The sequence below is a fragment of the Podarcis pityusensis genome (assembly GCF_964106645.2).
Source record: "Podarcis pityusensis genome assembly, chromosome: 8".
Classification (NCBI taxonomy): domain Eukaryota; kingdom Metazoa; phylum Chordata; class Lepidosauria; order Squamata; family Lacertidae; genus Podarcis; species Podarcis pityusensis.
Window position 1 is genome coordinate 87,785,432 of NC_138033.1, and position 26,091 is coordinate 87,811,522.

The window sequence follows — 26,091 nt, forward strand, 5'->3', positions numbered from 1 at the left end:
AGGCAAGACACTGGTCCAGCACTTCCACTGCCTCACCTGCAGATGCAAAGGAGAAATAGAGCCGAGTGTCATCAGCATTCTGCTGACAATGTACTCCAAACATCCGGATAACCCCACTATGTTAAACAACATGGGGAATCTGTGCCCCCCCCCCCCCGCAAGGTTGCTGAGACTCCAACTCCAGCGATGCAGCTAGCAGTCCTGCATCTGGAGGGCCACAGATTCACCATCTCTGTGAAGTTTAAGAGGCTTCTTGGTGAACAGGGAGCTTCTTTTGTCTGCCAAAAACTTTCATCCAAGTCGTTTAATGTCCCATCTGGCATTTGAATATTTTCGTTATTCCTACCCGTTCCAGCTGCTGCAAGTGATTGATTTTAATTGCCATTCTATTTAATGTAGTTCTTTTTACGATTTATGTTCACTGCTGGAATTCCGGTTACAAACTTCTAAGTGGGGATACACATTTCAAAGAAATAAATAGCAATTTTCGTGTTATTTTTGAAGCTAGCAGGTGCAAACACTGTTTCGCTGTGGGGGCGGCACTTGCGCACGAACATCACCGGCCCATCACAAGAAGGGCAGAGATGATATCACTTCCAGGCACATCATTAATCATTCCCCTGCGTGGCTGGGCCATTTTGAGCAGCAAAAACCTCTCTCTCCCCCTCTCTTTGCCTTTGCCAATCTGGTGCCCTCCAGACATTTTGGGTGACAACTCCAATCAGCCCCAGCAACGCAGAGGATAGGTGTTGTAGTCCAAAACATCTGGAGAACATTAGGTTGGTAAGGGCTGCCCTAGAGGCTGTGCACTCATATGCACTAGTATCCCACACTCATATGCACTAGTATCCCACACTCATATGCACTAGTATCCCACACTCATATGCACTAGTATCCCACACTCATATGCACTAGTATCCCACACTCATATGCACTAGTATCCCACACTCATATGCACTAGTATCCCACACTCATATGCACTAGTATCCCACACTCATATGCACTAGTATCCCACACACATATGCACTAGTATCCCACACTCATATGCACTAGTATCCCACACTCATATGCACTAGTATCCCACACTCATATGCACTAGTATCCCACACTCATATGCACTAGTATCCCACACTCATATGCACTAGTATCCCAGAGTATAACAAAGGAGCAGTCCTGACCGCTTCCACTCTTTGAGTTCAGGGAATGCCGCTGTGCAGGGCAAGAACAGGAATCTAACCATCTGCAGTGCAGCAACCACAGAAGCTACCATGGGTTTGCGAGGACCCAAGGATCGCCCACTTTCCCTTTTAGGGTGGCTGCAAGGGCCATCCAGCATCTCCTTTAATCTGAGGAATCATTTCACTGCAATTCTCCAAAGGAGATCTCAGCAAAACATTAAGAATGCAAGGTGAGGCTGCTGGATCAGGCCAATGGCCCCTCAAGTCCAGCATCCTGTTCTCAGCGGGGCCAACAAGATGCCTGTGAGAAGCCAGCAAGCTGAACAGGAGTGCAGAAGCACTCTGCCCACCCTCTGAGGTTAGCAGGGGCAGCAGCCTCTAACATACGTGTGCGTGCGTGCGTGCGTGCATGTGTGTGTGTGAGAGAGAGATTTATATATATGGATGCACATGGACGCGCGCACGTGCGCGCGCGCACACACACACACACACACACACACACACACAGAGTTTTAACTGTTTTTAATATAAGTAACTGTATTTATAGAATTGCTTTGAAATACATGAATGAAATAAATCACCACCACCTGATCCCTGGGCGAAGAGCTGGCACCTAAGTGGTAAAGGCAAACCATGATTTGCAAGCCAGGAGCCAGTCTGAGGAAACAATAACACTCTCTGCCTCTCCTCCCTCCCTTTCTCAATGTTAAGCATGGTTCATTTGAAACAGCACCCCACAAACCTTGCATTTAGAAAACCACGCTTTCATATGCTGCTGCTTCCGTAAGTCAAGCAACAGGCTACATCCGATTCAAAGGAATTAAAAACACTCTGCAGGACAAGGCAGAATTGCTTAAGAGGGCGGAAGAACCCCTCTGACTTGGCTGCAATGCATGACACAGACTCCAGGGAGCACAGGCTAACCCTTTCCCTTGATTTCTAAGCCTTGAGTGATGACCAGGTCAAAAGTCTTTAAGTCATCAGAGTGGGAAAAGCAAAAATCTGCATTTGGGGATTAAGGTCTCAGCGCATTCTGTTGCCCAGATGCAGGGCACTCATCCCACAAATGATGGGAAGACCAGGAGCAGAGGCTCCTGGGAAAGACAGCAGCACAATGGTGGCCCATGAACAAACTGGCATCGCTCTTTGAGAGGGTAATCCTGCAAGCCTCAGTCACCAGCATGGCCGGGGACATCGCTGAGCTCCACTATACGAGCACAGGGAAGGTTAATCCTACAAAATCGCTTCCATTCCCCTGCTCAGTGATTAGCAAATTAGTCTCTCTATAAGCCACCGGAAGCTACAGAGCCAGAGCTGGGGACTAAAAGCAGCTGTTTTCATGGCAAAGCAGAATGAAGCAGCGCCTATTAGATCACTTCTACCAGGAGGCTGGGTGATATCATTTGGAACTCATCGCCCCCTGTGATAAGCCAGATGGGCAAAAGAAAGGGGGACACGCGTGCTTGCGGTGGAGTACTGATTTGGACACCCACAAACACGCTGACTGACAGGTGTGATAGATCTGGCAAGCAGCCCCAAGCACAGGCAGGCAGCACAGGCTGCAGAGCAGTGTATGCCGCCTGGAGGCCCCAGCTTGGGGAAGGCTGGTGTAATTCCCAATCCAAGATTTGCTCCCAGAAGACACAGCAACGGCTACTAGCTTGGGGGGCTCCAAAAGGAGAATGGAAGATGGAGCTGTCAGTGGTTCATGGCTCTGATGGTTGCTGCTCCATCTCTGAATGAATGGGATGCCTCTGAATATCTGTGGCTGGGACTCTCAGGTGGGAAGAGGGCAGCTGCCCTCAGGTCCTGCCTGTGGCATCCCCACTGGTACTTCTGTCTGGCCACTGTGAGAACAGGATGTTGGACTAGATGGGCCTTGGGCCTGATCCAGAAGCCGGGCTCTGCTTCCTGGCATAGTGCTCAGTCTTGGGAGAGAACAAAGAGGTGGCAGAGCTGGGCTGGAGGCAGGACATCTTTCTCTCTCCTTTTTTTAAGCTGACGGTGGTACAACAGTGCCATTATAAGCCACAAGCTATTAGGAGAAAGTTTACAAGGTGACCAAGTTCAAGTCTCCAGGGCCAGATGAACTGCATCCAAGAGTATTAAAAGAACTGGCAGATGTGATCTCAGAACCACTGGCAGTCATCTTTGAGAATTCCTGGAGAACAGGCGAAGTCCCGGCAGGCTGGAGGAGGGCAAATGTTGTCCCTATTTTCAAAAAGGGGGAAAGAGAGGACCCAAATAATTACCGCCCAGTCAGTCTGACATCAATACCAGGGAAGATTCTGGAGCAGATCATTAAGCAAACAGTCTGTGAGCACCTAGAAAGGAATGCTGTGATCACCAATAGTCAGCATGGATTTCTGAAAAATAAGTCATGTCAGACTAACCTGATCTCGTTTTTTGACAGAATTACAAGCCTGGTAGATGAAGGGAACGCAGTGGATGTAGCCTACCTTGATTTCAGCAAGGCATTTGACAAGGTGCCCCATGATATTCTTGTAAAGAAGCTGGTAAAATGTGGTCTTGACTATGCTACCACTCAGTGGATTTGTAACTGGCTGACGGACCGAACCCAAAGGGTGCTCATCAATGGTTCCTCTTCATCCTGGAGAAGAGTGACTAGTGGGGTGCCACAGGGTTCTGTCTTGGGCCCGGTCTTATTCAACATCTTTATCAACTACTTGGATGATGGACTCAAGGGCATCCTGATCAAATTTGCAGATGACACCAAACTGGGAGGGGTGGCTAACACCCCAGAGGACAGGATCACACTTCAAAACAACCTTGACAGATTAGAGAACTGGGCCAAAACAAACAAGATGAATTTTAACAGGGAGAAATGTAAAGTATTGCACTTGGGCAAAAAAAATGAGAGGCACAAATACAAGATGGGGGACACCTGGCTTGAGAGCAGTACATGTGAAAAGGATCTAGGAGTCTTGGTTGACCACAAACTTGACATGAGCCAACAGTGTGACACGGCAGCTAAAAAAGCCAATGCAATTCTGGGCTGCATCAATAGGAGTATAGCATCTAGATCAAGGGAAGTAATAGTGCCACTGTATTCTGCTCTGGTCAGACCTCACCTGGAGTACTGTGTCCAGTTCTGGGCACCACAGTTCAAGAAGGACACTGACAAACTGGAACGTGTCCAGAGGAGGGCAACCAAAATGGTCAAAGGCCTGGAAACGATGCCTTATGAGGAACGGCTAAGGGAGCTGGGCATGTTTAGCCTGGAGAAGAGGAGGTTAAGGGGTGATATGATAGCCATGTTCAAATATATAAAAGGATGTCACATAGAGGAGGGAGAAAGGTTGTTTTCTGCTGCTCCAGAGAAGCGGACACGGAGCAATGGATCCAAACTACAAGAAAGAAGATTCCACCTAAACATTAGGAAGAACTTCCTAACAGTAAGAGCTGTTCGACAGTGGAATTTGCTGCCAAGGAGTGTGGTGGAGTCTCCTTCTTTGGAGGTCTTTAAGCAGAGGCTTGACAACCATATGTCAGGAGTGCTCTGATGGTGTTTCCTGCTTGGCAGGGGGTTGGACTCGATGGCCCTTGTGGTCTCTTCCAACTCTATGATTCTATGATTCATAAGATCTAGTTAGTCAGGACGGTGGAGTGGAGTACAAATGACCTGGAAGCAGAGTTTGTCACGGGTCTACTGCACGTCCCCATTGTCCTGGGAGGCAGCTGCAGGAAAAGTAAGTTTGTCAAAAGGGCTCCCAGTGGGTAGATTTGCAGAGGGGCACACTGGCACCCCCACACACGCAAGGAAGCAGCTGGAATCCATGGAAAACACCCCACCTGGAGGAGGCCTCTGCAGCCCCGCTCCTGCCTGCCAGACCTGATCAAAGGACCATTGTCTGGGATATCCAGAGTGTAACCAGAGACAGAGAACCCTTTTCCCAGCCGGCTCAGGCCTTGAGAGCAGTGCTTTGTTCGCCAAAGAGGCAGCCCTCTGTGTGGCAGAGAGCAGATCCCCCAGGGGAGTTTGTAACGCATCAGGATATGGTTGGCACTCAAGCAGTGCTGGAGGGTGGGGGAGCCACATGCTGGGTCTCCAGGCATTGCTGGCTGCTTGGAGTGAGGAGACGGGGCAGGTGGGGAGAGAAGCCCAGCCAAGCGCTGCACCTGCCTGCTCCAGTCCTGCTAAGTGACTTTGGGCAGACACAACAGTGAAGGAAAGCGGACGGAGGAGGGAAGAGGTAGCAACTGCTGTGGCCACTTGTGACTCAAGCCGCGCCCACCATACGGGCATGTGGCCTTTGGAGGATCGCCCCAAAGGGAATGTGGCCCTTGGGCAGAAGAAGGCTCCACACCCCTGCCATATATGTAGTTATGCTGTTTCCACGCTAGCCAGAAAGCTGAAACCTGTTGCATGCACAAGACCCAGAAATGGTGGGAAATGATGCTGGTGGCACTTCCAAGCCACTCAGAAAGTTGAAATTTGGCACATCCAGATGACTGGACAAGGAGACATTTCACACCTAGGTGTCAAAATGCAAGATGTGAACTTCAGCCCAGAGAGGACGCTGGCATTTTACCAGAGAGAAAGCAAAGCACCCCGAGGCAAAGGGTTAGGGGCAGGTGTGCTGTTGCTTCGTCCAGCCTGGGTCTGGGCAAGGCACACTCATCCAAACAAGTAACCAGGTTGCCTGAAGAAGGTGCCCCCCCCCCCGGCCAGTGGCTGGATCCAAATGGGGCCCTTCCAAACCACCCCAGGAAACCTGCCTCCGCAGTAGCAACTACTGTCGCTTCTTGGCTCAGCTCCCTCAGCAATCTTTCTGCACAGCGCTCGGCGGCCCCCCTCCCCATTTCCTGGCGCTTCCAAATCCAGCATCTGCAATTTGCCCAGCACCCAAAGACGCTGCAGAGGTCAGGCATCTGGGAGCGATTAGGCCTTGGAGCTGCCACAACACGCCGCCTGATCAAAAGCCCCAAACGCCTGGCTTCAATCAGCCCCTTTTCCCTCAGCAGGAGAGGCTGGGAAGGAAGCCTTCCCAACTCCCTGGGAAGAGAAAGCTGAGGGGGGACATGGAAGGTTCTGGAAGCCCCCAAATGGAGATTCTCTCATCATGTGTGCACCTCAAGCACACTCACAATTCATGCCAGCCACACAAACTGCCACTGGGACAAGTGGAAACTAGCTGGGGATCCTTAAGGAAAGCTGCTCCCCAAATGCCAAGTTTGCCCAGCTCAGAAGCTGTTGTGCAGAAAATCTGCAGGCTTCTTCCAGCCCTTGTTGCAGAGCCCCCTGCTTTCTCCTCCCACAGCAGTGTTCAGCGACTGAATGCGCTGAGCAGGCGCAGGACCAAGGAGGGAAGCTGCAATGGTGCCATCCTGACTGGCCCACTGCCCTCAAAAGCCCCAGAGCAAGGCAGTCTCTGGCTTTTTCATCTAAAGCATGCTTAATTATGCCACCCTAAAAAGAAAAAGGAAAACCCACAGCGTCATTTAACATTTATTTTGAAAACCGTCAGATTGGTTGCATGATCTCTGACAACACCCATTTTGTGTCCTGCCCTTGGTCGCGCCCACAGCAATTGTTCCTGTTGCCCTGCCCTCGTAAGACAACTGCAGGCATTCTCCAGCTCTGGATTAGCAAGGAAGAAGCCAGCGTGTCGGAGCCAATGGGGGTCATAGTCATTTGGAGGGCGCCAGGTTGGGGGAGGCTGGCATGTGCTGTTGTTGTGCAGCCAGCGCTGCCTTTCTTTGCTTGGGGCTGCTTGCCAGAGCTACAAATGCTGTTATGTATTTCAAATGCAGATCCAGATCAGCATTCTGCTCCAAAGACTCCCTTTCTTTTGGATCTCCAGCTTATCACCGGGGGGGGGGGGTATTGAGTTCCAAATGATATCATCCAGCATCCTAGCGGAAGTGATCTAATGGGGCCGCTTCATCATTCCTTGCCACAAAACCAGCAGTTTCCAGCCCCCAACTCTGAATGTAAAGAGACTAATTTGCTGGTTGTTTGGGAAAACTGCACTAAGGCCTTCATCTATGGACAGGGACCACCTTGCACAAGAGAAGGGGGCTGGCAGCTGTGCAAGCCAAGAACTGCAACCTCAGGCAGGCGTGAGCTGAGCCAGGCTTAGCCCAGAACCTCCAGGCCTCTCTGTGCAGTCCTTGGGACTTGGGCACAGCCCCCGCTGCCCCTTCACTTCGTCCTCACACTTTTGCCTGACTGGAAAGTGCCTTAGCTCTCTTGATACGGCTTCTGTGGGTGAATGACAGAGGGCCGTGTGTGTGCAGGTAGAAACCAGCCTACTCCACCCACTTTTGCCTCTGGCCCCACCCACCACCGCTGTGTGGCCCCTGAAAAGCTGCCCAGAAAGGAATGCGGCCCTTGGTTGGGCTGAAAGAAGTTCCCCTTCCCTGGAAGAGGAAGCCTATCTGAGGATATGCAGAATGTCCTTGCCTTACCACTGACCATACAAGATAAGGGGCAAGTCTCCCCACAAAGAGAGTTACGTTCCTGGATGTTTCCCATTTTAGAAACAAGAAATATTACTCTCAAAACTAATAGGGAAGACAAGGCAGGGAGAATGTGTGTGGTGCGTTGCCACCTCTTTTCTGTTTCTGTCAGGGCAGGTGCCCTTGGCAGCCTCTGGCCATCCATCGGCCCAGAACTGGGCCATCAACGTACCAAATTTATTCAGCGCAAGGGCTAGAAAAGGCAGGCCTGAATTTGCTTTCCTGGGCCTTGGCTCCAGCTCCTGCTCCACTCAGATTCAATTACAAGAAGACTTCAGAAAAATATCCGAACAAGATAGACAGGCGCTGCCAAAATATACACTGACAGATCCTCAGTGTGTCTAGCCAGGGAATGGAGCTATTATTAAGGCTGGCAGGTGCTGGGGGTGGGGGGGAGGACAAAGTCCAAATACCTGGTGGAGCAGATGGCTTGAATAGCGTGCTGGTACCGCACAGGATTTGGTACCATTTGTCACATTTCCAGTGCTGCAGAGCAGTAACACTCTGTGCCTTCCTTCTGTGTTGCTTTCACAGCTGATCACCAATACTGAGTGCGCAGGTCTCTCATGCGAGGTGTTTAAAGCCCTCCGCATTCTCCGGCTTGCTCTAATGCAGGGGCCAGGAGCCTGTTGCCCATGGAGGACCTGCAAGCCAGCAAGAGTCGAAGCAAGCCAGGGGGGCCTTCTCTGGCTCTCTCTTTCTGACACCCCCTTGTTCTCTCGTTCTAACATCCTCCTCTCCTGATTCTTTCTCTTTTCCCATCCCCTCCATCTCTCCCTCTCCCACCCCCTTTCTCTCGCTCTCTTTCTGCTATCTTCTTTCTCCCACAGACAACCTCTTCTCCCCTCCCCATCCCTGGATCACTTTTACCCAGAGTCTGAAATGATCACTTGCATAGGGCTCCCCCCCCCCCCCGCATCCACTTTGGCTTTCCGCTGTTCATTCCCCCTGCTTCCCTTCTCCTCTCCCTCAGCATGAAATCAGGCTGAGAACTGCAAGGGCCCACCTCTGCTGCAATTTGTACAACATTTTTGTAAAGTAGGACAATAGCCTCATTGGCAAGCTGAGGCCTGAGTTGGAATTGCCTAAAGCTACTTAGACTGATTCTTACATTACCTAAAAATATGTGCTTCCAAGTGGTTCCTCTCTAGATTGCTCAGATAACACTGCAGAACCATCTGCACATGTTCATGAGAAAAATGTTCTTCTTGCATCACACAAACTGTCTGCTAAATGTTCCTATTTTCTTCCAATGACTGATAACTACACTGAACCTCCAGGCGCAGGGGCAGTATACCACACAACAGCAAAGGCTGTGAGCAAATCACAGAGGAGAGCAGTTGCCTATACACATGTTCTGCTTGCAAGCTTCCTGGAAGTATCAGTTGGCCATTGTTGGAAGGCAGCCTACTGGGCCAGATGGACCTTTGGCCTGACTGAGCAAGATGCTGGAACCTGGGAGGTCGTGCAGGATGGGCCCATTGCAGGGGGTTGGACTAGATGACCCTTAGGTCCCTTCCATCTCCAAGATCCTATGATTCTATGACTCTGGCACATGCTCTAGGGCGCACAGCAAGGTGTGCTGGTGAAAGGCTACTGGGCTGTACCACCGTGAAATGAATGCGCCCTAACACACCCCCAGGGCTCCTCCATGCCTGTGCATTCCAGGGGAAGGCCGACAACAGAGGACAGGCTGTCTCTTGGGGAAGATTTCGTCTGCCATTGCCATCTGCAACCCCCAGATAAGATATTGGGGATCCCCAAGACTCCCCAGAAGGCAATTTAAAGGCTGCTGGCCTACAAGCGCATTCCACAGTTTCCTCTCTGCTAGGAGGAATAGTCCTGTGAGGCAGTCTCAGGGGCTGTTGCTAAGACCAACTGCAGGCTTCCGAAAAGAGAGAGGAAGGGGCTACTTGCGACCAGAGGAGTGATTCCAAAGCCCAGTGTGAGCAACCAGTTCAGACCTCTGGAGAAAGCAAGCCATCCCTCCTCGGGCAGCCTGCTAGGTGGGCAGGAGGAGAGGAAGGGGGCAGAGGATGGGTGGCAAAATGAGAGGGAGGGAGGGATGGGCAGAGAGAGAGAGAGAAAGGGAGAGGGAGAATGGGGTGGCACACAGAGGAGGGAAGAGAGAGTTATTGGTGCCAGAATGAGAGAAAGGGGTGGCAGAGAGAGAGAGAGAGAGAGAGAGAGAGAGAGACGGAGGAAAGGGGGTGGCCGCACCAACTGCTGGCATGCAGCCCCCAACAGATTACTCACATGGAAATGCAGCAAGGAAAAAAGCAGCCACCACCCACTGACCCACATGGCATCAACTCAGCAAAGCTGTCCTGCCAACTCGGGCATTTCAAGCACTGAGCAAGGCCTTTGCAGCGGAGCTGGCAGGATGGGTCTCACTCAGCCAAGCACCCCAGCCGGGCAATTACGGAGCCCGGCCCTGTAATCAGTGGCTTTGTCCTGAATCAGCAGAATGTGCTGACACACACCACTGGAGGGAGAGGGATTAGAGTGGCGTGCCTCCATTTGGAGCCAGGCTGGGTGCCCAGCTCCGCCTTCCGGGTGCCCAGCAGCAAAAGGGGGAGTGGAAGAGGAGGAGGCAGGCAGGCGGCTGTGTGTCATCTGTGCACGAGATGGGTGGGAGGTCCGTGGCCCCTCCTTGTACACTTTCACCCCACCTACTCCCATTATAAATGGCTCTAACCTCTCCCTCTGTGTTTGGGGAGACTCCCATCCTCTAAACCAGAGCAGGGAGGGCGCCTGGGGCTGCCACGCCTGTGTTGTCCCTGCCCTGAAAGAACCCTGTGCAGCCCAAAGTCTGGACTGGTTCGTCACCCCAAAGAGCCACTGCCAGTCAGTGAAGAGACAACACGAACTGTCTGACTCGCCCAGGCCCTGTCTGCACCATACAGTTAAAGCACTATGATATCACTTTAAAGAGTCCTGGCCTCCCTCAAAGAATCCTGGGAACTGTAGTTTGTTAAGGGTACTGAGACTTCTATTCCCCTCACAGGCTACAATTCCAGGGGGTTCCGTGGGAAGAGGGATTGACTGTTAAACCTGCTCTGTAGCCCTGTGAGGGGAACAGGAGGCCTCCTAAATAATGCTCAGTGCAGTCTCTCCACCCTTGGCTGGTGGGCCACGTGGCTGCTGCTGTCCCCATGCCAAACAGTGGAAAAGAATGCGTGACTCAAGGAATATGGGGAGACTCAGGCGAGAGCCGGCCGTGAGGTTCACGTGGACTAGAAACTTGTTCCTTAATGTAAACGAAACCTGGGATTCTCCAAAATAGACCAGATTCTTTGGAGAGAAGAGAAATGCAGCAGTTCACAGCATGGCTGCAGTCACAGAGTAAGTCATTCACCGTATAAAACAAAAACCTCACAAGCTACCTCTTACGTTTGGACCTAAAATAGACTGGGTTGCCACAAGGGGATAAAGACTATTGCCAGGTGCTGGCCCAAGCCTCCCCCCACATCCCTATGGCAAAGGATGACATAAGGGAAGGCAGCATTGCTAGCAGGAAGAAGAGGTCCCCAAGGACTCTGTCTGAGCTGCAAACAGAGCATGAGATCATTATCAGGTGTTTGCAGCAACCGCTGGCAATTGTCTCAGGAGAGCCCAGCAGGTGAGACCACGCATTCTCCAGGTGCCCACAGCTCCCTCTCTTAGAGCCAATCCTAGGGCAAACCTCCAGCCCAAAGGTGCCAAAGAAAGAGAGGCAGAGATGCTGGCGTGTTGCCCGACAAGCTGGCAAATCTCAGGAAAACCGTGTTCTGCAGGTTCATCTAGAAGAGGAGGGTGCTCTCCACTTATTGCATCTAATAAAAAGCAAGATTTATTTGACAGGAGGCGAACGCTGTCTGGCAGAACTGATCAGATTGTTCCAAACCTCCACACTACTCATGCCAGTTAAGCTCTCTGCCCCAACTTGTGAGGCCATGGCAGCAGGCAGGGCACAGGCGCCCGGGCAGCACTCAGGTCTTGATTGAGGGCTCCCCACTGGGGCATCTGGTTGGCCACGGTGGGTGGGAAAAGGACTAGAAGGACCTTTGGTCTGATCTGGCATCCAGGCTCTTATGTTCTCAACAGCACTGGGAGGTGTAGAAAAGGCCCGAGCCCCTTCCACCGACTCCCAGAGCCTTCCTCTCTTAGAAACCATGAGATCTAGAAGCTTGCTTGCAACTTTGGGGGTTGAAGTATTCTGGATTGAAGCCAGGTTCTTTTATTCATGACAAGGCTGTGGCCTCATAAAAAGGAAAGGAAAAGGAAGTGTGGTGGGGGCACAAACACTCTGAGAACAGAGGAGCCCTGGAGGAGCCCACACATCATGGCACTTTCAGTCTCCTCACCTAGTGACTGTCCCGGACCCCCTGCCCCAAGCCTTCTCAATTTACAACATTTAGAGGTTTCTTTTTGTTTTTGCTTGTTTGGTGATGCTGCAGCCTCTGTCTTTTGGGGGGAGTTGATGCTTGCTTTATTTCTCTGTGTTTACGTGTGTGTTTTTTGGGGGGTCATTATAGGTATTTTGCTTGGAAGGTGTTGTGAGTATCACCCCCAATAGGCTGGGGAACCCTGAAGCAGCCTATGGCATGGAGCCTCATCTCTAAGACTCTGCGGTGGGATTCTTTAAAAACATAATAAGAAACATTTAGTGCTTTCGATTGTTCTTTAAAATGGGGGAAAAAACAGTATTTGTATACTCATACTGTCATACTTGGGACTTGGGTGGCGCTGTGGGTTAAACCACACAGCCTAGGGCTTGCTGACTGGAAGGTTGGCGGTTCGAATCCCTGCGACGGGGTGAGCTCCCGTTGTTCGGTCCCAGCTCCTGCCAACCTAGCAGTTCGAAAGCACATCAAAGTGCAAGGAGATAAATAGGTACCACTCCGGCGGGAAGGTAAACGGCGTTTCCGTGCGCTGCTCTGGTTTGCCAGAAGCAGCTTAGTCATGCTGGCCACATGACCCGGAAGCTGTACGCCTGCTCCCTCAGCCAATAAAGCAAGATTTGCCCAGAGTCAGGGGTCCCTTTACCTTTACCTTTACCTTTACCATCATACTACAGATGGGAGGGGAAAGACTGAAGATTTAAGATGTGAATTTACTTAAGGCCTTGAGTTCATGGGTTATGGTGAACCAGCGACTTTCCCATTTGAACTCTCAGCTAGTCAGATCAGCTGTACAAGCAGAGAGCAAAAATGGTTTAAGTGTATAGATATCACAAATCCGTCTGACAAGAGGAGAGGAGGAATTATTTCCAGCCTTCAGTTGTAGAGATCCATTAGCCAATTCAGCATGCAAATAAGACCTGCCTCAAACCTGGTTCACACATGCACATTCACCACTTGATGACCTGCATGTGTGAATGGGACGGTGCAGACATCACATTAAGAAGTTTCAAATCCTTGTCACAGAAGCAGTTGCCACACTCAGCACACAGCATGTAAGAAGCAAATCGAGTGAATAAAATAGAATTATATGCCCTTGTATCTGAAACAGGAGTCATTCTCCGCCACTCAGGCAGGGGCGAAACCAAAGCAAAGTAACTTCCATCTTTCGTCTCACAAAAACAGCACCAAAGCCTTGAGAGAAAATAAGGTCCGGTGGCACAGTCCTAATTCACCAGACAAGGCAATGCTTCAAACAAGAAGGCTCCGCTTCCTCTCCCCAGGACCAGGACAGCTTTAATCCTTTGAGAGCCTGATCCTACGACTATTTATTTGGAAGTACAGTAACACTATATTTCACTGGGGAGCTCTTACTCACAAGCAAATGAGAGTTAGTCCTTATTTAAATAATTTATTTTTATTCTATGAACTTCTAGCTCACTCTTCATTAAATTTAATCCCTGTGGAGCAGAGTATAATATAACAAACCTAATGCATAAATTATAATAACACCCCCCTCCCCACACTAATATACAGTCATACCTTGGAAGCTGAACGGAATCCGTTCCGGAAGTCCGTTCGACTTCCAAAGCGTTCAAAAATCAAAGCACGGCTTCTAATTGGCTGCAGGAAGCTTCTGCAGCGAATTGGAAGCAGCAGAAGCCCCCCAAAGAACGTTCGGAAACCAGAACAGTCACTTCCGGGTTTTGGTTGTTTGGGAGCCAAAACGTTTGAGAAGTAAAGGTACGACTGTAATCTTCAGACAACAACAAATCCAGCAGTCCAACAAGGGCAGGCCCATTTCCAATAAGAAGAACCTAGGAGGAGCCCTGCAGAATCCGGTCCAAGGCCCATCTGGCCCATCATGGTCTCACATGGCCAACCAGGGGCCTCTTGGGGGGAACCCGCAGGCAGGATCCGAGCACAAGACCAACCCTCTCCCCTCCTGTATTTTCCAGCAACTGGGATTCAGAAGCATTGCTTTCTCCAACTGCAGAGACACAGCAGAGCCGTCCTGGCCAGGAGCCATCGGCAGCCTTGTCCTCCATGGTGAGAGGTGGGCAGTAAGGAGGCCCAGACACTCTGTACCCCTTTGAGGCAGCCTGGGCAGAGCCAGAGCGCAAGGAATGAGCAGAGGAAAAACTCCAGGCCAGACTGGATCAGCTGTGAGGACAGATTCCTACTTCAGCACAGAAAGTGGGGAGGCAGCAGCAGCCCCCCCCCCCCCACCTTTGCTACTCACATGCCTTCTTTCTTTTTCAAAGGAAACTACCATGGGTCATATCCAATTGTGGTTTTGCACTCACAGGAAGAAGCACCCAGCTTCCACTCCTTCCCCATCCCACTGTTTACTGTTGCAGAGGGTTCCAGGAGCAGCTCTTCGGAGGGTTGGGTGACTGCAGTAGTGAGGGGGGTTGAGACTGCAAAAAATGGGGGTTCAGCCTTCCAGAACTGCTTTCCACTTAAGCGCAGTGGCCACTATAATTACTATACATTTTTATGTAATGCAACAATAAAAGAAGAGATAAATATAAATATTTATGTTATTTATCTTCTCCAAGGAACCTGAGGTGTCACAGATGGCTCTTCCCCTCCTCAGTTAATCCCCACAACTGCCCTGTTAGGTAGGATAGGTTGAGGGGCAGAGAGGCGGGCCCAAGGACAACCAGTGATCTACAGGAAAGAGTGGAGATTCGAACCCTGGTCTCCCAAGTCCTCGTCTGACACTCTAACCTCTACACCACCCTGGCTCTCATTGGGAATCGCAATTCACCTCTCACCTCCCCATTTTACATATTATTTCACACACAGGCTTAATTAAAATATTAAATTGTTAAGATCTAACCTGGTAGGGTAGGAATATTCAGGTGAGTGTTGCCGAATGATAGGGCAGAGTCCCCAATGCTAGCGAGGGAAAATAAAACAGGTCTATGCAAAAACTAGCACAGATGAGGTCAAGCTGAGCTAGAAGCTCTCTCTCCAAAGAGTTAGGTCAGGGGTGGCCAAACTTTTTTCAGAGAGGGCCGGATTTGATGAGTGAGGTCCAACCAAAGTTGTTGAGCTTCTTTTTTAGGATTATAGGGCTTTGGGGGGGATTTTGCTGCAGGAAATAAACTGCCACAGGGGCCGGATTAAATCGACCAGAGGGCCAGATTAGGCCCCCAAAATGGACTTTGTACATGCCTGCGCTAGGTGGGTATTTTGTTAAGGAAAGGATTATATTATTATTATTATTACTACTACTACTACAATTATTATTATTTAAAAAGCACCTTCCACTTCTGAAATGAAATACTGTAGACCTGGTCTACCCATCCAGAAGAAAAATGAGTTGGTTGAATCCTGAGGGGCTGGAGGGGGTCATCTTGCAGATATGCAATTAAGTCTGCAAGTGTTCCGTGATCCTGGGGCCCAAATCTGCCATAAAGCTCCCACCCCCAGGCTTCCATATTTAGTTCAGATCTGTTGCATCAACCTAGCCATTATCAAAACATCCCGTTGTTTATTAATCCAATCTGTCTCAATGGTCGGAAGAGACTTCTGATGTTGCACAATAAGCATCTTTGCAGCAGGCAACATAGTTTGGATATTATTATTTTTTTATGAAAGTGAGCAGCAGCAACACCATCAACATTGCTTAATGTTTTAACAAAAAGGCTGCGATTTCTACCATTTCCTGATGGACTGGAGTGCAAAACTGCAGTGAAATAAGACAAGACCACCCTGTGTGTTTATAAGCGCAGCTTCTCAAGCTTGACCTTTCCAGGTGTTAAATATCAAGATGCCACAGCTTTTCTTTAAGGCTAAGATCCCAGCAATGGTCTTGTCCATATGGCCATTAATGTTTCATATCCACAACTGGGATGGGCAGGCTTGATGACGTGCAGGATCTGCCTACTTTGTTTTTACTGAAAACCCCAAATCCCACCACCTGGAGTCTGGTGCAAAAGACATGCACTTAGAATTAAATAATTCTGAGCCCAAGGACTTGATTTTGAGCATCAGAACTGGGTGTGCAGAGTCCTTCCACACAAAAAATCCACCCCTGGTCACTGCCCTCCAACACCCAGCTCTCACAATTTAAACAGTATAATTTGGGGGAGGGGCCACTTTGTTGCTGCTTATACCATTAGAAATCTTGCCAACCTACCGCAAGCCACCCAGAGATCTGGATCCAGATCTATCTTCTGTATGTTCTTCATACAGAATATATTGCTCTAAAAGTGTGTTCTGTTTTCTAAACCCATATATCTTGATTCCTGGATCAAATCAAGCAAGCTATTGCATGCAACCAAAGGACTGCTCTTAAAAGGCTCTTCTGCCGTGTTTTACTAACCTTCCCAAATGGGTCTTCCTTTCCTAATTTTACTGTGATATGAGAAGTACCTGGGACAGGCTGCAGTTAAGAACTTCAGAAGAGGCTGTGCCAATCGGGTCAGCATCCTGGTCTCACTGTGGCCAAGCAGGCGCCTTCCTGGGGAGCCACAGGCAGGACTGGAGTGTCACAGCCCTCTGGCATTTTGAGGTACACTGCCTCTCATAGGGCACAGTCATCATGGCTGGTAGCTACTGGCAGCCTTTTCCTCCATTAATGGGTCTAATCTTCTCTTAAAGCCGTCCAAGGAGGTGGCCAGTGCTACTTCTTCTGAGAGCGAATTCCATAGTTTAGCTATGTGCTATGTCAAGAAGTATTTTTCTTATGTGGGACCTGAATCTTCTAATGTTCAGCAACATGCAGTTTGGGGGGAAGATAAAGGAGCTCTGTATATACTACACAGCGACACAGATATTATTGCATAACCATTTCTCTGAAGAAGAGCAATGGCTGAAGATAGGGCAGGGGCATGAATAGAGGAGGAAGGGCTTATGCCCTTGCCTAGGTCTGGCCCACAGTGACCTCTGGAGCCCTTGGCATATCATAGCGAAAGAAAGGAGAGAGGAAACAGAACTACCCCATGGTGTGCCTGCGCTCAGTTCTCAATAACACACCTACCAGCTCTCAGTTAATCCTGGTCCAACCCAACAAGGCATATGAAGCTTTATAGTCATTTGCTGGGGGAGGAAATATTTTAGAGGCACCAACGAAACCATGCAGAAAGGAAAAGGTCCCCCCCCCCGAAAGCATGCTGGGAAAGGAACATACAGATGGCCTGAGGCTAGACACTTAGCATCCTCAGCACTGTCAGAAAAGTTCCTGTCCAAGCACACAGTCAACTGCTCAGGCGGATGAACCGTCACAGCCCAGTCCTGCTTCAGCTATTTATTATCTCAGTACCTTCCAGAAGTGGCCCCTCCTAACACCCAAGAATTGTATTTGCCAGCACTACAGCCCCATCACTTCAGAGGAGAGTCATCAAGCGTCTTAGTGCCCCTCCTCCCCCACTGCTCCCCTGCCAAGTCCTTCTCCCTACGCTGTCAGTTCTGGATGACGAGTCCGCAGCAGATCAAGAGCTCACCACCAGCCCACGAGTGCATCGCCTTACACAAGGCCCTATTAATTTCCTCCCAGCTTCCGTTGCTCCAGCCTATGAGGTCACTCAGTATCACCCTTTGGTCGTCTTCCAATCCTCATCTCTGCCAGCGCCTCTTAACTTGGGGTCATCAGTGAATTTTAGAACACCACACATCCCCCCCCCCCCGTAAGGAAAAGAAGTGGGGAAAACAAAACAGTCTAAAAGCTGATCTGGGAAGCACATGCTCCTTTACTGTTTGCTGTTTGAATAGAAAATCATCTTTGGAAAAGATGGCAGGAGGAAGGCAAGTGGTGAGCTGCCCTTTTGCATTCTTCTCCCTGCACTTTCAGGTCTTCTTGCCCCAAAGGAGTTTCTTTAATAGGTTAGTATTATGGTTCTTGTTCATTATTTATTACTATTATTGATGATGATGCCTCAACATCTATACTGACAATGCTTTACAGAGTAAGATAAGCAAACACAAAAGAGAGGCTCCTGAGCAAGATATTGCAGTCTAAATTTCGCCCAGTGGGGCAGAGCAACAGAAAGAGAGCAGCCAGGGGAACAAGGGATGGGTGTGAGCCAATGCAACTGTGCACGTTGGGTTTCATTTCATCTGGAGGCAAGGACATCAAAGGAGTTAAACTAGGCACTCTGATAATGCCTCTTGCTTGCCCGAATGGAGGGATGTGTCTGTGGGTACAACCCTCTGGCTTCAGCCTGGCTGACACAAAACCCCAGTACACAAAGCCAGAGTCTCATTCAACCCCTTTTGCCTCCGACTCTCTCTGCTGTTGGCAAGTGGTCCTTGGAAGGTTGCCCACAAAGGAATGTGGACTCAAAAAAAGTACCTTCGCCCCAAGTTAACCCCCCCCCTCAAAAAAGTGAACTTTGAAGAGCATAAAGTTTGGTTTGCAAACAAGGCCTGGCACCGGATATCATCTTAAATGGGGTGCACCCTGAGCTGCTTGCTTCCAGCCTTGGTGCAAACACTGATTGACGGGGCCCGCAGGGCACTTTCTGACAGCCATTCCCAGCTTCCACCTGCCAGCCAAACAGACTCTGCCGATCCATCAAGCAGGATCAGTGCAGGTCACACAATCCGAATGAATGACAGCACTGCAAAATACAAAACAAAAAAACTCCCACAAAAACCCCACAGAGCTAGGCATGATGGCCTGAAGGCCCATGAGGCTACAACCTTGCTGAAGCTACAGGAGTCAGTACTAGGAGTACAGACTGTCTGGAAACTGTATGGACTCAAGTAGAACCCTTGAATTCTACTGGAGGCGAGGCAGAATTCAATTCATTTATTTACTTAGGTCAGTGGTTTTCAACCCGTGCACTGTGGCCCCCTGGGGTGCCTTGAATGGTGGTCAGGGGTGCCACGGGCAACACTGGCCTCTGTCCCTCTTTCCTTTCCTCCCTCCTCTGATGCCCTCTCATGTCTCTGCCTCCCAAAGGCTTTCACAGCTGTTTGTTGCAGCAGCCCTGGCTACAAGCTCCCCAGGCGAAAGGTGCTTCTAGGGCTGTGTGAGGAGGCACCTCTCTTTGGGGCAGTTCAGAGACCTGGGGCGGCAGCTGCGGCTGCCCAGAGAACTCCCAAGGAGGGGGGAGAAGAGAGGAGGCTGAGGGAACCCTCCACAAGGGAGGGTGTTTTAAAAGGGGTGAGGGGCTGCCGGCTCTGTAACTGGGCTCCTGAGCCCCACTGGGTGCCGCAGAAAGAATGTAGTTGGTCAAGGGAGCTGTGGACCTAAAAAGGTTGAAAACCTCTGCCTTAGGTGGTTGACACACCACCCTTTGTGCAAGCCACAGGGACACAGCTCTGCAGCAGAGCATCTGCTTTGCATGAAGGTCCCAGCTTCACTCCCCAATGTCCTCAGGTTGGGCTGGTAGAGTCTACCGTCTGAGACTCTGGAGGGCTGTTGCCAGTCAGTGTAGGCAATACTGAGCTAGAGGGACCAACGGTCTGACACAGGCAGCTTCCTGTGTTTCCTACACAAGTTGTCCCTCTGCACCCCTGGCAAGGGAAACAGCTACACATGGGGCCCCAGCCACATGGATGGGTTCTTCAGGTGCCATCCACAGCCATGTGGGATCATGCCACACAAAAAGGGTCCCACAGCACTGCAGTTGTGCACAAAGGGGCCTAAGCCATGAGTGTTTCCGTCTGACCCTCTCTGGAGTGACACCAGTGGCAAAATCAGCTGACTTCTCCAAGTCTGGGTTCTTCTTAAAAATGAGCATCCAACTCGATTTCCAATTCAAGCCGCTTCTGCCTCTTGCTGGCCTAACTCCTCCCTATTTTGCATTTAATTAACAGTGTTGGCTTGCCCCGACTCCCCAGCTTAATTAACAGCTTTCTTGCAAGCCTCAGTCAAACCCACATGCAAAGTTCCACCAGATCACAGCACTCCTTGTGGTTTTTAAGGTTTCCTCCTTGTCAACAGTTGGATCAAGGGACGAGCTTCTTGGAGAAGTCTCCATTCTGAGCCAGGGACAAGGAGTCAGGGAAAGCCTGAGCAAAAAGATGCATCTTCACAAGATGCCTGGAGCCGCTAACAGACGATGCTTCATGTTTGTCACTAAGAAGGCCCAGGTGTACTTTGGGCTGGCTGGTGTACCCACATGGCAGCTGGAAAATGCAACACACGCAGCCCTTCAGAAGATGCTGGAAATACATAAATAGAGATGCACCAGCAGGTACATACACATACACAGGCAGTGGGTTGAACACAGACATCTGATAGGGAACCTATGCACATCAGCTACAATGCAACCCAACAACTGTATCACATTTCATTTATTTACTCATTACATTTATACAGTACCATTGCATCTTACACGCATTTAACTTGCATGATTTCAACTATACGTGGTTGAAGGCCACTGGCTGAAATCCCACAAGCTAAATGCAAGCAAGGCGGAGAGCTTCGAAGCTCTTTTTGCACCAGCTTTTCCTTGGGAAGCAAGGTCTGGGATGCTCCCACCAGCTCTCATGGGAATTCAGACAGCCCCACAAGATCTCATGAGAGCATCTCAGGGCCTCTGGGGCCAGCACTCTCCCAGCAAGGCAGAGGGCTTAAAAGTTCTTCTGTGCTGGGAAAACTCTCTGCCTTGCTTGTGTGGGAGTGGAGGGAAGCTGTGGGCTGCTCACATGGAAGCAGCTCCAAGGGTTTGGGCATATGCAGAATCCTTGGGAGCAAACCCCCACTTGAGATGCAATTGTACTGCATCCCACAGGGCAAGGTTCCAGATCATGCAGGAGCCTCAAGCCTTCAGGAGTGGGACCTGCCAACATATAAGCACAGCCTTCTGAAACAGACTACAATGCACGCCTTGCAAAATGCAGCAGTTGCTTCCGTGTTCCTCTTGCTCTGGGGCAGAGTCCCCCGTCCCCCCACCGGGCAGCACACTGTGCATGCACAACACCCAACAAGCATCCCCCCCCATCCCTTTGGCGTATGGGCAGGCCCTGTGACGGTTAGAGCACAATAACAGCAAGCATTGGCTTGGCATGCATTTGCCTTCTCCTGGTTCTGGCAAATGGCCCAAAGGACAGAATTCTGGTCAGGCCTGTACAATTCTGGCTGGGTGAAAACTCTAGGCATCTCCTCCTCCCCACATGTGCTGCAAGGGAGGGGCAGGAGCAGCTCTATCTAATGAAAAGGCTGGGTAACCACACCAACCAGCCAGGTGACTCTGCCAGGTCACCCTGATCCACAGCCCTTGCTTTCATCCACCCCATACGGTTCCCATTCAAGGCCCAAACTGCATTCAAGAAAGACAAAACAAAAACAAAAAAACCTTGACTCTTTTGCATTGCAGTTTTAGCATCTGCTCCAGTCACTTTTTCAAACATATTCCCACCTCAGCCATCAGGACTAGAAGCTCAGTGGTGAAAGATGACTGTTGGCAGGGCGGTGCATAAAGTTCCAGTTTTCAAAACAGTAAAAGCTAGATTAAGTGTTGCTTTTGTAAAGCCGCTGACACTTCCTCCTGAGTATATTACAATGCTTTATCTCATTTGTTTTTTGCTTTAACTGCTTTGGTAGTAACTTTAATTGTTTTAGTAGTTTGTACTAATAGTTTTACCGTGTTTTTAATTGTCGTAGAGATTTTTTTATATATTAAATGGTATAGAAATGGTCCATAACAAGTAAACTAAGGCAGAGCCAGGACTCAAATTCAGGCCCAGGTCTGATTCCACCATCTGGGCTGCAGCTTCACGAAGCAACCCCTTAGCCAGCCACAGTCTGAAGTTAGAAGGAAATACCACGAGGGTCAAAAGAGGTAAAAGTCCCTTAACCAACAACCCTTGAGAACTTCTGCTGAGTCCCTGCCTGCCTTGGAGCCCAGATCACCCAAAGCCCAAGGCGCTGCCCTGCTTTCTTTGGCTTCACCCTAAAAAGAAGTGGGAGGAGGAGGGGGCTGGGGCTGGGGCTGGGGCTGGGGCTGGGGCTGGGGGCAGCCTCAGGTGGGCAGCTGCCAGGGACAGAGATGTCTTGGTGCCCCGTTCAGGGAATGCCCCCTCCAGAGCAGCTCACCTGGGGATCAAATGTGGTATTTTTAGGCACCTTTTCTCCCTCCAAGGCCCCTTTCCACAGCACCACCCACATTTGCCTGGAGCTTTTCTACAACTCTTTACATCTTAATCTGTGGGCTGCTCACATATTTACACTGGCTTTTCAAAATCATCTTCTCTGTTCCTAATTCTCAGTTACAGGGATAGCACAGAAATGATGGTTTGTTTCCAAAAGAAGTGCAGAGTTAAGCATCCTGCCACAAGGATTTCCACTTGCACAATAGAAACACACACACACCCTGCTCCCCCATGTGCCCCCTAAACCCATTCTGGGGTTCCCCCAACCCTCCAGAGCAGACCTGGGGAGGGTGCAGGGGGGGAATCTTTGCACTGGTGGGATGTGTTAGCTGGATGGTGTCCTAAATATATAAAAATCAGCTCCCCATGAAGAGCTGCCTGGCTGCGCTTGACACCCGCTTTCTGTCTCTGGGTTCCTTTGCTTTGCCTGTTTGCCTTTGAAGTCCTGACTAGCCCTCAGCCCATCCAAGGCAGTTTGCTGAAGGAAAAGCTCGGAGGAGAAAAGAACAGAAGAATCCAAGCAGAGCAGATACCTGGGTGATGCCAGAGGCACCGGTCTCCATCTCCTCTGAAACTAGGCTCAGGACAAGGAAGAGTCAAGACATTTGGCTCAAAGAGTGGGTGGGGGAAGGGAGGGAACCTCCAAGTTATTAGCCCACATGTCATTAACACTGCCAGCCCACCCTTCTATTGGAGAAAGAGGTGCATTTCCAGTTCACAAAGGGTTTCAGACATGAAAAAGTCTTATCTGGAGTCTTCCAAAGAGTGGGTAAGACATTAGGCCAGAGTAATAGATCTGTAAAGTTAAAATGTGCTATAGAGAAAACTACTGGACACTTTTGCATTGTAGCTTTAGCATCTGTTACAGTCACTTGTTCAGTCTGGTCACCATCACAACCTTGTTTTAAAATATTACTGTTTATAATAATTATAATAATAATTTATTATTTATACCCTGTCCACCTGACTGAGTTTCCCAACCCACTCTGGGCGGCTCCAACAGAATATTAATAATAATAAAGCAATAAAACATCAAACATTTAAAACTTTCCTAAACCTTCAGATGTCCTCTAAGAATCAGATACAGTGGTACCTCGGGTTACAGACGCTTCAGGTTACAGACGCTTCAGGTTACAGATGCTTCAGGTTACAGACTCCACTAACCCAGAAATATTACCTCGGGTTAAGAACTTTGCTTTAGGATGAGAACAGAAATTGTGTGGCGGCAGCAGCAGGAGGTCCCATTAGCTAAAGTGGTACCTCAGGTTAAGAACAGTTTCAGGTTAAGAACGGAACTCCAGAACGAATTAAGTTCTTAACCCGAGATACCACTGTAGTTGTTTATTTTCTTGACATCTGACGGGAGGGCATTCCACAGGGCCGGCGCCACTACCAAGAAGGCCCTCTGCTTTTCAGGGGCGGCAGCTGCTTTTTTAAAATAAACACTATGCATTTGTGATTTCTATAAAGCCACCAATACGCATTTAAAATAGAAGAGAAAGGGAGAGGAAAGCCTGTAACCTCACTGCCCACTTAAGGGAGATGTTATCTAGGTCTCTGTTGCGGATATGCAAGCACACAGTGGACATCTATCGAGCTTCCATTTTCACCCTGGCATACGGGTTGGGCCAAAAAGGCGCACTTGACTCACCTTTGTAGGGGACTGTTTTCCGGGGCACCAGGTTCCACCAGTTGCTAACCGAGGAGGCGCCCACACTCAGAACTACAGAGGCCAGGAAACACATGCCCAGGGCTGGGCTGGCGGCCATGCTGACCAGGACGCAAGGCTCCCGCTTCTCCCACTGCCTTCCGAGGAGGCTCCTGCTGCGATGCCTTCCTCTCGCTCCGTCAGGGGCCCTGACAACAATGGAAGGAAGGAGGTTAGCCTGGCTAAGGTTACAGCGGCCTCAATTATGAATGAACAGTGTCAGAATCGGATGGTGGGAAAGGAAGGGGGAGGGAAAGAGGATGCAGAGGGGAACAAAGGGGGCATTGAGAGAGTTTCCACTCAGGTACTGCGATGATCGGCTCCTGCTTGAAGGGAAGGAGCACGTGGCAGCCAGGATGAGTCAGGCTGTGAGTAACCGGGGCTGGAAATGGGAGGAACCCCCCCCCCCAGCACTTATACATCACCACCCCCTTCATACACTTGTCCAATTCTGAAATTCCACTTCCTGTGTGTCTATATCAAGAAAAGGGTTTCCTGGACATCACAGGACACTGACCTGAAAGAGAGTCATTGTGAAATATACCCCAGAGCATTAAAAAAGGTAACCACTAATGTGCCCATTAAGGTTGTGATGCTGATAATGGTTTCTGATCTGAGGTGTACCAAGACTCTCAGCCTTGGGAGCAGAGTTCAAGCTGGGGAATTCGGACAGAGGAACAGCAGGTTATGAATGCATTTCCTAGGCTGGAGGCAGACGAGAAGACCTTCTTTTTAAAGGCGGTGGGGAAGGGGGGGGGGAGATTTGACCTGTGAAGGCTCCTTCAAGCCACCACTTCCAGCTGGTGAATGTCAATGTGCAAGCAATGCGTGCTCTTCTGTGTTTTTTGGTGCAGTTTGGGCAGCTGCTTCTTTTGCAGAGTTGGAGAGGCTTTGCTTCTTAGGGTGACTGGCTTTGGACCACAACTCCCCATGTGGAGGCTATCAGGCTGGGAGAGGCTGGTTGTCAAACACCTGCTTTTTACACACACACACACACACACACGCCACGTCCTCTTCTCAAATTGTTTTTAGAAGCAGGCCAGCCCCCACCACAAAACTATTAAGCAGAGTCAAGAGTGAGGTGAATATACACACACCACAAGCCATGATCTTTTCCCAAGTGCCCAGAGTGTTTCTGGAGAATTTGGGGAAACTGAACTACTGTAGTGGCGGAGTGTGAATTAGCTCCTCTTCAGTTCATTTACCCATAATTAATTCCCCAAAATGTCTTACTCCGAATCAATTCCATTCTCCCTGTGAATTACCCCAAGTTATATTAAACCATTTCATACACCCCACAATTCATATCCCACTCACGTCACCCTATCCCTAAATTCTCCAGAAGTGGCCTGGGCACTCGGGGAAATAAATGCTGTGGCCCGTGTGGTGGTTAGAGTGCTGGACCAGGGCCTGGGGAGCCGGGTTCAAATCCCACCCAGCCACGCCACTTGCTGGGGGCGACCCTGAGCCAACCATCTCTCAGCACAACCTCCCTCCCAGGGTTGTGAAGATATAATAAAGAGAAGGAGTATGAAAGGTGAAATATAAATGTATACTAATAATTCAGCAGTTTTGATTGTTGTCCTAAGACTTAAAAATATTTGTAATGTTTCTCAAGAAAGAAAACCTAACTGCTATAATAATTTGCTGGTTTAATTTCGCCAGCCAACCAACCACAATGCTTGTTAAGGGTTCCCTCGGGTCAAATGGCTGGTGGGTTTGTTGTGCTGCCTGCAGGCCCAGCTTGGCTGGATTACTTCTTGTGCTCACAGCCTCCTTGCTACATTTTGCTCTTGGGTTTGCTAACCACAGCTGGAATGGGGTGGGCACCTCAGAGAAAAACCATCCAATGGTGCAGAACAACACTGGCTTAATTTGATAGAACAAGTTCCTCATCGCTTTCTTTCCAACTTGTTCGCCATGGAATATTAACCTTGGGAAGAAAAAGAGTAGCAAGGCATTTTCCCCATATTTAAACTGGTCTTCTCTACAGTAGGATTAGGCAGAACAAGGTAGATACATAGAATCATAGAGTTGGCCGAATCAACCAAATCCTTTTTGATCTGCCATGTGCTCAAACCCAGGGAAATCTTTTTCTGGCTTCAAACACAGAAACTAGATTCTGGGGGGAAACAACCAAATAAAATCCTGACACAATTTTTGAAGGAGCAACCTGTCTCTTGCTGTGCAAGCCCAGAATACCTGGGCTCAATATGCACAGATAGCACCTCTTCAAGAAAATGTCACTTTCAAACTCTTGTTCTGCAGAAACAGGCATTCACTT

General features: G+C 49.6%; 1 protein-coding gene across 2 annotated transcripts in view; it reads right to left on the bottom strand.

Annotated features, from left to right (window-relative positions):
* Positions 1–26,091, bottom strand: part of SEMA4C (semaphorin 4C) — a 62,474-nt gene that overhangs the window by 17,033 nt on the left and 19,350 nt on the right. For both annotated transcript variants that reach the window (XM_081018160.1, XM_081018159.1), the window contains exon 2: positions 23,751–23,956. In XM_081018160.1, coding sequence (XP_080874286.1) covers positions 23,751–23,868 — 118 coding nt within the window. In that variant the 5' untranslated portion in view covers positions 23,869–23,956. The remainder of the gene's footprint in view (positions 1–23,750; positions 23,957–26,091) is intronic.